The sequence below is a fragment of the Babylonia areolata genome, chromosome 11 (genome assembly GCF_041734735.1).
Source record: "Babylonia areolata isolate BAREFJ2019XMU chromosome 11, ASM4173473v1, whole genome shotgun sequence".
Taxonomy (NCBI): domain Eukaryota; kingdom Metazoa; phylum Mollusca; class Gastropoda; order Neogastropoda; family Buccinidae; genus Babylonia; species Babylonia areolata.
In genome coordinates, this window is record NC_134886.1 from 17,431,075 (window position 1) to 17,443,689 (window position 12,615).

The following is a 12,615-nucleotide window of genomic DNA, read 5'->3' on the forward strand; positions in this document are numbered from 1 at the left end:
CGCCACAGGTGGTATGAGCACGAGTGTGACATACGATTGTCAACTGTTACTGTTTTTACATAATTGTATGTGTGCACAGTCACACATGAGCAGGTAGATGAACACGTGTTTTCCTTTTTTTTGTTGTTGTATCTAATTGCTAGATTTCAACATGTATATCTGTGATGCTGTGATGGCTGTAAGGGTATGGGACCTGTAACCTTCATGGTGAGAACGGCCTGAATTTTCACAAAGGGGAAACTGTTGTGGCAGGAAAGTAATCCTGTATTACACAATTAATCATGAATATATATATATATATATATATAAATAAAAATGTTGGCAGGTAAGAAGAACCACACATCCAGTGATCTAGCACACAAGAACACACACCAAACTCACAACTCAGTTGCATAAACATTTTATTCATCACAACTCTTGAAAAGTACACAAACTAAAAATAAAACCAATCACTTTTCTCTCATTGCAATTTTCGGTTTAAAAATAACAAACGTTCTGAAAGCAAGACACACAAGTTTGTTCAAGTTCATGGGCTGGATATGTGTGCAGTGACACATAATACCATGAGAAACCGGCTGTTTTATTTTCTATAACAAGCGACTTGAGATCAACACTGACACTACTGGTACCTTTTCTCTGCACTCAACACCATCTAGTCTGGCCTTTAAAACCTACTGCTTTCTAAAATACTCCCGGACCACTCCTATATAATTTACATTTTCTCTAGATTCTTATTCTTGTGTATTGATGAAATTATGTTTGTCATACACCTGAATCACAGTTCTGCATGCGTGTGAATGACTGGTGCGAAAGCGCTTTGATCTGTCTCGGCACAAGATTCAGCGCCACATAAATACACACACTATTCTACAATGTTTTCAGTCTTCTTCAACAATCAGCTGCAGCACACGCGTTCACTCATTACAAGCAAGCTTCAACGAAGAATGTACATGTTTTGCAGCTGTCCACTCTTTGTTTAGGCAGCCACGCTCCGTCTTCTACACGGTGGACTGCTGCTTGTTCCCCTGATGCCGTTCTCGCAGCCGTGAACTCTTCCTTGTCTGCATGGCCGAGGGCTGCAATACAAAGTTTTGGCTGGTGGCATGGAGGGAATGTCTCACTGATACACTACAATGTTCCCAACAATAATAATCACAATAATTTTTGTTCTACACTGTGCTGTTGTCCAAGCTGAAGCAAGCTCTTAGCACTTTTCCAATCCAGTATTTAAAATGAATTGTATAAAACACAAAAGATGAAATGTAAATGAATAAAAGGGGGGAGTGAGGGCATGGAGGGGGGTGGGAGGGGAGGTGAGAATGCACCAAAATGGCAATACAAAAATCCACACAATATACACAGTCCCCCCATGAACGAATGATGCAGGAGCAAAGTAAAGCCTAAAGATTTTTATATTTTAGTTGTGATTAAAAACCTGCCAAATGAAAGTACAGAAATTGGCATAACATCCACCGGTGAATGAAAGATGTCACAGCACTCTCACCTTAGAATTGAATGAGACACAGTAAAAAAAAAAAAAAAAACACCAACCAAACAAAAAACCAAAACAAACAACAACAAAAATCCCAGAGAGGCACCAAAACCTGCCAAAATACCAAATACACAAAATCTGTGCAATACAGGAACCCCACCCACCCACGAAAGCAATGCACGGTAACGCTCACCTGGAAAGGAGCACAGTCGAAAGGCGGAGGACCGGAAGGGGTGACCTCCTCCTCCACCTCCTCCTTGATGATCTTCCGCCGCCCACGTCGCTGGGACGAAGTTTCCTCCGTGGTGACCACAGGCTTGTTCTCCTGGTCAGCTACGCTCGGCTTGCGCTCCGGGCTGATTATCTTCAGCAGTTTTTTGGCTGTCAGGGACACACACACAGGGCAGAGACTGGCTTTACACACACACACCCTGAAAATGGAGTGTGGCTGCCTGCATGGCAGGGGGTTAAAAAATAAACACCGGTCATACACATAAAAGCCTGTTCGCGTATACGAGTGAATGTGGCAGTCGCAGCCCACAAACAAAGAAGAAGACTGGCTTTACGTTGTTATTTGGACACAAGATCAAAATAAAAGAAGATAAGAATAACTTTAATTTCTCAAACTGGAGAAATTTGGCTTGGTGCAGTATCACACATCAGACATGCGCTCAACATGGAAACGTGGTCGTACAAAAACAGAAGGCTACGTGCAAAGGCTACATGAAGCAGAAGTGTTGTTGCTTTGTTTACTGCCTGACATACACACTTCATCAGTATCTCAGAGAATATTATGTACTTTAAAAAGACACTATGAATTACAGCATCCTGATTTATCATCATGGCAATCACCACCGTTTTCATTAGCACTGCTATACTTTTCCATTTCGTTCTTTTCCTATACACTGTGATAAACTATTTGATAAGAATGACAAATGAAACAACAACAACAACAACAATAAAAACGAAAGACAGAGAAGAAGTATACAAAAAAAGACAAACAAACACAAATGAACAAACAAAACAAATGACCCCACAGGTGGTTTTTACCTGAACGAGTGAGAGGCGAATTAGACGGTCTTTCCTCCAGCTCATGAAGACGGGAGGGAACGCTTTTCTCTGGGCTCTCTGCAGCCTCCTGCAACACACACCACAAACAGTTCTCATCCAATCAAACCCACCACACCAGCCGCAGTGGCAAAGTGGTTAGCTTCACCGACTGATGACTGGGAGGATGAGAGCTTTGATCCCCATCAGAGATGGGATTTTCCAGCCTGTGGCCAGCTCCTACCCAGACCTGAGTATTTTATTATATATTTTTTTGGTATTTTTATTTCTTTTTATCACAACAGATTTCCCTGTGTGAAATTCGGGCTGCTCTCCCCAGGGAGAGCGCGTCGCTACACTGCAGCACCACCCATTTTTTTGGTATTTTCTCCTGCGTGTAGTTGTATTTGTTTTTCCTATTGAAGTGGATTTTTCTACAGAAGTTTGCCAGGAACAACCCTTTTGTTGCCGTGGGTTCTTTTACATGCGCTAAGTGCATGTTGCACACGGGACCTCGGTTTATCGTCTTATCCGAATGACTAGCGTCCAGACCACCACTCAAGGTCAAGTGGAAGGGGAGAAAATATTGGTGGCTGAGCCGTGATTCGAACCAGCGCGCTCAGATTCTCTCACTTCCTAGGCAGACACGTTACCTCTAGGCCATCACTCCACTATGATTACCATCACTCAATGATCTGAGTATGCTATGGGCTCAAAGGGGAAGACTGGGACCATACTATTGAGGTCTGTCCACTTCACTGATGAGTCTTCAGGAGCGTTGCTCAAATTTCCTGAACAACACTGCACGTGTCTACATCTCACATCCTGGTTGATGCCGAGAATGCAGACAAGGTTATTCAGCACTTAACCTAAATGGACTCCCATAGTGCCATCTTCAACACATCATTATCCTCAAAATCCAGAAAACAAAGTTTCAACAACAAAAAAACATTCCTGAGCACACACACACAAACACAAAATCAAACCCACAATGGACAAATCTGCTGATTAAATCAAAGCCACGATGGATAAATTTGCAAAAGCCATGGTGAATAAATTTGCTGGTGAAACCAGATCCACAGTGACTGAACTTACTGGTAAAATCAAAACCAGAATGAATGAATCTTGTATCTGTATATATATACTAAATTTTCCCACATGATTACACAACTTCTCATGATAGTTCCCCACCCCCCCCCCCCTTACCCCCCTCCAAAATCTCATTTTTCATGAATACAATTCACTAATTGTGGTACTAATGGATTTAAATACAACAGTACTCCCCTGTCTTCTTTTCTAACGTGAAAAATCAAACAAAAAAACAAAAAAAAAAAACCACACCAACAAAACAAACATGCACAGACCTCCAACACTTCCATGCCGGAGTCCTGCTGTTTTCTGCCAGGTTTCCGTGACCTGCCGCTTCCCTGAAAACAGGTGGAAAAGGCATTCACTTCACATGACAGCCCAGTGGTTAGAGAGATCCGGACTTTCAATCCTAGGGTCCTGGGTTTGATTCCCAGCTGTGTGTGGCTGGGGTTAAGAGCCATTCCCTTTCTCCCTCTCTGTTCCTTCTCTCTTTGTCTTCCTCGGTTCAGTTTACAAAGATATTGTTCCACACCCGCCTGATGCTATTTCTAAGGACAGAGAGAGAGAGAGAGAGAGAGAGAGAGAGAGAGAGAGAGAGAAACCAAACCCAACCCAACCCCCTCCCACCAAAAAACAACAACAAACAAAAAACAACAACCGCACACACACAAAAAACACACCAGTCCATCAATCAAAATAAAGAAAGAAGTCTTACTTGCTACATAACTCCAAACCATCTTAGATGTCCATGGCTGTTTTGTAATCTGATTATTCTGCTCGTTTGATGAATCTACGTCTGTATTGTACTGTATTACTTTTTCCGAAAAGTTCGGTCTATGAATCGCACTGTATAGAGAGCACATCACCACTAAATTTTTTAAAATTTAATTTATTATTTTTTAACTGCCGCACGTTATTTTTATTGCCACTATTATTTCTACAGAATTAAGATCCATAATTTAGGGATATGTTACATGTATTGCAAGTGCATGCTGCACTACTGGAACTCAATTAAAAATCAATCCCATTCAGGAGGGTGATGTTGTATAATGGATAACCAGCACAAATGCTTCCCATCAGACGTATGATGGTCTCACTGACTGCTTCACTTTGAGCTTGTATGAGCAGGAGAAGGGGGAGGGTCTGTGGGTGCAGGGGCTGGCACTGTGTTGCAGTTCGATATTGCTCATTTGTAGGCCATTGTCACCCTATGCCTTCACGTCGCGTTTTGTCTTGCTTCAGTTGTTACACTTATGATATAGTGTTCTATTTGAGGAGGTGCGGAGGTGGTGGTTGATTTATAATAACGGAACATTACACAACTATCCCCTTAACTTGAACAAAAATATCATACAAAAAAATGAATTTGGTTAAGCTAAGGAGTTAGTTTGATCAGAACGAACACCCACGGACGTTAAAAAATGCAAAATAAACCACATCGTAATAAGCGCATATGTGTGCAAAGCCGGAAAAATTCGCAGTAGATGAACTATTGGTATTTCATGCAGACAGTTTGCACCTGTTGCAAATTGGGGCGCGGTCTCGACCCCGTGATTGGATCAATCATCCACAGGCACTCGTCACCAACACATTGTGTTGTGGGGTGTATGGAGGTCAGGGGGTCCTGACCGAAATATCTATGTTTTACCTGGAGTCGTGCGTTGTGTTTGTGTTGTACATTGTGCGTCGTTGTGTTTGATTGTCCTGTAAACTTTGTACATTATTCATGGAACATTCGTTCATTTGCACCATTTGTTAAATACACTTGTCGACCTATGATAGCACAAAAATATACTAAGAATAAGCCTGTGTTTGCTAATAATGCATTGATCACTGTACATTTAGTTGTTGACTGTAAATTTCCTAACACTTGTACATTTGATCATACTGACAACGACATATGCAGTCATTTATATGATTTTTGTTAACAGGCACTTCCTTTGTAGTCATGATGTTTGAATTATATTTTACAATAGTTTTGCAGTAATTACAAAACTGTGAAATTACTCATGAAGTATTATGCATTGACACTGTGATTTTGCTTTTAACTGATCTTCTCATACTTAAACATCATATATTTCTGGAGTTAGTACTTAATTACATAAAATGCTTGTTGATTTTTTGTCTGTTATTTAAATGCTATATCAATGTCTGAGTGTTGCACCGTATTATTTATGATCACTTGCCGTTGGCCCGAAGATGTATGATGACTGTTATTGATTGTCAAAGCTTGATTTTTCCTACTGAATTGCAAGAGCAATTAGAGTTGCAGTGAATGGTTAAGTGCGCAAATGTGCATTGCTTGCACATGGACTGCATCGTTGTATCAGATCAGTAAGCTGGCACGAAAGTCCATGACCACACTGGAGGCAGTGCAATGATGTCTGATGAATGCACTGAACGTGCACGAAATGTCATAAGTCAATTGTAATGTGAGTCGTGCACGATCATGCTCATTGTTACTGTGTCTATTTCACTGAAGGGGGCCACATGGGTGTGGTAAGTCATGATATTTGTCCCGTTCAGCAGTTTGCACTAATGTCATATATTGACCTTGTTTTCACTGTACTGTTTGTCATGCCAGTGCAGTATTGAACACGTTATCATGATATAGTTTTGATCTTGATTATGTGAGGGTGGGGAATGTGGTCGTGGGTAATGATGTACCCTACATATATGAAGGCAGTCTAAACGATAGATACATAAATTAAATAAGTGAACCCTCTCACGTAAATATGAAAGATATACATCGTAGCACTGAATTGTGTAAATATAGCATTGTTAGTGGTTCTACGCACACAAACACACGCACATAAAAAAGAAGACACACACACAAAACCACACGTCGTACATACAAAGTCATTCATGTGTGCACACACACACAGAAAACTCACAGAAGATGAACTATGGTTCAGCGCGGACGCCCGTTTGCGACCTTTGCGCAAACCCTTGGCGGCGACCGGTGGGGTGGCATCGACCTCCAGGTGACCCGTGGTGTCAATGTCATCCACAAGGTCAGAGTCGTTCACCCGGAAACTGTGGTGCTGGGGTGGAGGGAGAGCAGGGGGAGGCTCCTGACCCTGAAACATCATGATACATTGTACAATGCGAGTCATTGCACCGTGATGATGTTTTGATGCATTGTACATTGTGCGTCGTACCATAACGATGTCATCATGCATTGTACACTGTGAGCTGTTGTACCGTAATATCATGGTACACTGTGCGACGTTGCACCATTGTATCATGATTCACTGTGTCGTACCGTAATGATATCATGATACACGGTACATCGTACTGTAATGATATAATACACTGTGTGTCTTTGCTCCATAATGACATCATGATGCACTGTACACTGTGAGTTGCTGCACTGTAATGTCATGATGCACTGTACGTCATACTGTAATGTCATGATGCATTATAAACTGAGTTGTTGCACTGTAATGTCATGATGCACTGTACGTCATACTGTAATGTCATGATGCATTATAAACTGAGTTGTTGCACTGTAATGATATCATGATACACTGTGCGTTGTTGCACCGTAATGATGTCATGATGCATTGTACACTGTGAGTTGTTGCACTGTAATGTCATGATGCACTGTACGTCATACTGTAATGTCATGATGCATTATAAACTGAGTTGTTGCACTGTAATGATATCATGATACACTGTGCGTTGTTGCACTGTAATGTCATGATGCACTGTACACTGTACGTCATACTGTAATGACATCATGATGCATTGTACACTGAGTTGTTGCACTGTAATATCATGATACACTGTGCGTTGTTGCACCGTGATGTCATGATGCATTGTACAGTCTGAGTCGTTGCACCGTAATGTCATGATGCATTGTACACTGTACGTCATACTGTAATGACATCATGATGCATTGTACACTGAGTTGTTGCACCGTAATGATATGATACACTGTGCATTGTTGCACCGTAATGATGTCATGATGCATTGTGCACTGTGAGTTGTTGCACTGTAATATCATGATGCACTGTACACTGTACGTCATACTGTAATGACATCATGATGCATTGTACACTGAGTTGTTGCACTGTAATGATATCATGATACACTGTGCGTTGTTGCACCGTAATGATGTCATGATGCATTGTACACTGTGAGTTGTTGCACTGTAATATCATGATGCACTGTACACTGTACGTCATACTGTAATGACATCATGATGCATTGTACACTGAGTTGTTGCACCATAATGGTATCATGGTATACTATGCGTTGTTGCACTTTAATGATGTCATGATGCATTGTACACTGTGAGTTGTTGCATCGTAATGATGTCATGATGCACTGTACAGTGAGTCATTGCACCGTAATGTCATGATGCACTGCATTGTACACTGTGTCTTGTTGCACTGTAATGATGACCTGATGCATTGCACAGTGAGTCGTTGCACCGTAATGTCATGATGCATTGTACAGTGTGTCGTTGCACCGTAATGTCATGATGCATTGTACAGTGTGAGTCGTTGCACCGTAATGTCATGATGCATTGTACAGTGTGTCGTTGCACTGTAATGACATGATGCATTGCACAGTGTGAGTCATTGCACCGTATTATCATGATGCATTATACAGTGTGTCGTTGCACCGTAATGTCATGATCCATTGTACATTGTGAGTTGTTGTACTGTAATGTCATGATGCACTGTACACTGTGCGTCACTGCATCGTAATGATGTCATAAAGCATTATACACTGTGCGTCGTTGCACCGTAATGTCATGATGCATTGTACACTGTGTCTTGTTGCACTGTAAAGATGACATGATGCATTGCACAGTGTGAGTCATTGCACCGTTATATCATGATGCATTATACAGTGTATAGTTGCACCGTAATGTCATGATCCATTGCGAGTCGTTGCACTGTAATGTCATGATGCACTGCACAGTGCGAGTCATTGCACCGTTTTATCATGATCCATTGTACACTGTGAGTCGTTGCACTGTAATGTCATGATGCACTGTACACTGTGCGTCACTGCACCGTAATGATGTCATAAAGCATTATACACTGTGGGTCGTTGCACCGTAATGATGTCATGATGCATTATACACTGTGCGTCGTTGCACCGTAATGTTGTCATGAAGCATTATACACTGTGGGTTGTTGGACTGTAATGATGTCATGATGCATTGTACAGTGCGAGTTGTTGCACCGTAATGTCATGATGCTTAAGATCCCCCCCCCCAATAAAATGAACACATAACACCACACACCTACTGAGTCTATCAAGGCAACAAAACTTGCCAATGTCAATATCCTCCATGTAAAACTAACAACCCCCCCCCCCCCAAAAATTGCTGCTCCTGACAGATGTGTGCAAAAATAATGTTTCTTCCATTTAAATAGAATAAGTTATTACTAAACATGATAAAATAACTGCTTTTAATTCAATGCACCAATTTGTAAGATGAAAGTGTCAATGTTCTGTGAACGAGGTATTTGTGGTAAAAAAAAAAAAAAAAAAAAAGAAAGAAAGAAAGAAAGAAAGAAAAGAAATAAACAGTAAAATAACTGTGAAAACATTACTTTTGTTTCGCTTCCCGTGCCCTCTGCCAGCTGTGCATCATCGCTATAACTACAACTGAGTGGGAAGCACTTTCATCTTCTAGTCTCCAGCATAATTTTGTGTCAACAAAGAATACCCCTCCCAACACAAAAGCAATGTGAAAGTCAACCACGGATTCACACACACACACACAGACAACCTGAACAAGGTTATTAATCCATCGACAGGGTCATTAACACATGGGCTCATTTTGTTTACAGAACTTTTGAGCCCTAAAGGAAAGCCGCATTTCTTGTGAAATGATGCTTGAGGAATTCCACTGGAGTATTCTGATGACTGGCATCCTTATTTTGACTCTGTTTAAGACACTACATACACACACCCCATCTTGACATGCAAATTCAATGCAGTGATGCACAAAGGGAGGGAGAAGGCACCAGGTATAACAACAACAAAAAGTAATAAAGAACGGACAACAGTTTATATGGCAGTGAGTCTTGTGCTGAGACAAAGAAAGCGCTTTCACTCATGACTTTCACTTGTATGTGTAACTCTGAACCAAAAGGTGTGAAAGACAAACTTATAAAATAACACATATAGACAAAAGACTGAAAGTAAATGGGAGGGGAGGGGAGGGGCTATTTTTAGAAAGAAAGAGGTTGTAGGTTTTTAAAGCAGACGTTAAAGGCTTGTGTACAGGTGTGTGAGGATTAGTTCCAAGTTGAAAAAACACTCACAATGAAGGGAACACACACACAAAAAAAACAAAAACAAAAAAAAACAACAACCAAAAAACCAAACCAAACCCTACAGAGGTAAGCAGCGAAAGGGACAATAACCCCCACACCCCCAAAAATGATAAACCACACCCTAAAAAAACAACAAAACAAAACAAAAAAATTAAAAAAACAACAACCCAAAACAAAACACCCAGAGGCAAAGCAACACCCCCAAACCCCAGGTTAGTGGAGCGGTCAATACCTGCACGTGAGCCAGCTCTACCTGAAGTTGGTGGTTGCCGTGGCGCAGGTCGGCCAGCACGGAGTCCTTGGCGCGCTGTAACACCTTCAGCTGTCGCTTCAGCTCCTGCTTCTCCGTCCGCTCCTGCTCTAGCTGGGGACAAGAAACAACAAGAGAGGCAAGGCCTTCAAGACTCACTTGTGATAAATTAAGTCCCCTAGCATTAATTACAGAGTAATTTCCCTTTCTTACTATCTGCACCAAAAACGTTTGCAAAATTAAAAAAAAAAAAATCCATGCTTAGCAAAAGAAGTTCCTGTTTGAACAAAAAATGATAATAATATGACTCCTCTTGTTGTTGTGTCAGAATAAGAGGTCAAAGTGCCAAGTTTAGAGAATACAAAAATATAAATATAACAGTAAATGCAGTTTGCATACAATTAGGCTTCTTTTAAAAAAATTTTTTTTGTGCCCATCCCAGAGGAGCAATATTATTTTAAACAAGATGACTGGAAAGAATTGAATTTTTCCTATTTTTATGCCAAATTTGGTGTCAACTGATAAAGTATTTGCAGAAAAAATGTCAGTGTTAAAGTTTACCATGGACACACAGACACACACACACAGACAACCGAACACCAGGTTAAAACAGACTCACTTTGTTTACACAAGCCAAGTGAACTATTTTTTTACATTAAATATTTTTTCAATTTAATTCACAACTGTGCTTTATTTATCAGTGATAGACATAACAGGGGTGCAGGAGGGGAGGGAGAGGGGTGGTGTTTAAGAAAAAAGACAGCCAAAGATCCAAATCTTATACAAAACCTTTTTATAAAGGTCGTTAAAACTTAAAAAAAAACAAAAGCAATACTGTAAACCAAACTGACAGGTGCAATTGCCAAGTGGTTAAAGCATTGGACTTTCAATCTGAGGGTCCTGGGTTCAAATCTCAGTGACAGCGCCTGGTGGGTAAAGGGTGGAGATTTTTCCGATCTCCCAGGTCAACATATGTGCAGACCTGCCAGTGCCTGAACCCCCTTCGTATGTATATGCAAGCAGAAGATCAAATACGCACGTTAAAGACCCTGTAATCAATGTCAGCATTCAGTGGGTTATGGAAGCAAGAACATACCCAGCATGCAAACCCCCGAAGGTGGGGTATGGCTGCCTATGGCTAAAAACGGTCATACATGTAAAAGCCCGCTCATGTACATACGAGTGAATGTGGGAGTTACAGCCCACGAACGCAGAAGAAGAATACCAAATTGGAAAAAAACAAAACAAAAACGCTTTCAAAACCTGTACACAAATCCAGTAAAAGAAACTTTCTATGTAAAAAAAATACACCCTCAAAAAACAACACGGCCAGGTAAGTGGCTCACCAGCCTGTAAAAACGCTTTCAAAACCTGTACACAAATCCAGTAAAAGAAACTTTCTACGTAAAAAAAAATACACCCTCAAAAAAACAACACGGCCAGGTGTGGCTCACCAGCTTGTCATAGCGGTCTCCATCGTCATGGAGCTGTGCCTTGAGGGCCTTGTTCTCCTGTGCCTGCTGGGTCATCAGTGTCTCCAGCTGCCCCAACATCTGGTCACGCTGCTCGCGCCACCGCTGTCACCAACACACACCACTCACTTAGCGCACCTTACACAGTACAATACACTCCCTCCCTCAATACCACTGCAGGTAAGTTTGATATGACACACACACCCACCCTCAACACTCACCATCACTGGCACTTTATAACACACACACACTCTCACTCAAAGCTCATCACTACACACTGCGTTTTATAACTCACACTGCATTTTGTAACACACATTGTGTTTTATAACACACACACACACTCCCTCACTCAATGCCCACCACTAACCCAGACACACTCCCCCAGCTCCATACTCTCCACTTCAGGCATCTTATCACACACTGACAGTTGCCTGCCAAGCTGTCTATTGGCCAATATTTCACTTTAGATAGATAGGCAGGCAAATAACTCAGTCCTGTTTGCCTGTCACCAACACACACCACGCACTTAGTGCACTAACCCTTAGCCTGCCCAGGGGTTTAGCAAATAACTCAGTCCTGTTTGCCTGTCACCAACACACACCACGCACTTAATGCACCTTAACCCTTAGCTTATACAAGGGTTTAGCAAATAACTCAGTCCTGTTTGCCTGTCACCAACACACACCATGCACTTAATGCACCTTAACCCTTAGCTTATACAAGGGTTTAGCAAATAACTCAATCCTGTTTGCCTGTCACCAACACACACCACACACTTAGTGCACCTTAACCCTTAGCTTGCCCATGGGGTTAGCAAATAGCTCAATCCTTAAAAAAAAAAGAAAAAAAAAAAAAAAAAAAAAAAAAAGAGAAAAGGGTAGGAGTAAAAAAAAAAAAAAAAAAAAAAAAAAAAAAATCAAAATCTGGATGTAAAGTTTACTTTCTCAACTGACATGGGTG

General features: G+C 41.2%; 1 protein-coding gene across 1 annotated transcript in view; it reads right to left on the reverse strand.

Moving 5' to 3' along the window:
• Positions 1–415: 415 nt before the first annotated feature.
• LOC143287590 (uncharacterized) overlaps positions 416–12,615 on the reverse strand; it is a 61,846-nt gene continuing 49,646 nt past the window's right edge. The window contains exons 31-37 of the mRNA XM_076595699.1: positions 11,638–11,760; positions 10,166–10,297; positions 6,523–6,708; positions 3,904–3,966; positions 2,543–2,630; positions 1,686–1,873; positions 416–1,076 (exon numbers count right to left, since the gene is read on the reverse strand). Of these exons, the coding sequence (XP_076451814.1) occupies positions 999–1,076; positions 1,686–1,873; positions 2,543–2,630; positions 3,904–3,966; positions 6,523–6,708; positions 10,166–10,297; positions 11,638–11,760 (858 nt within the window). The 3' untranslated portion in view covers positions 416–998. The remainder of the gene's footprint in view (positions 1,077–1,685; positions 1,874–2,542; positions 2,631–3,903; positions 3,967–6,522; positions 6,709–10,165; positions 10,298–11,637; positions 11,761–12,615) is intronic.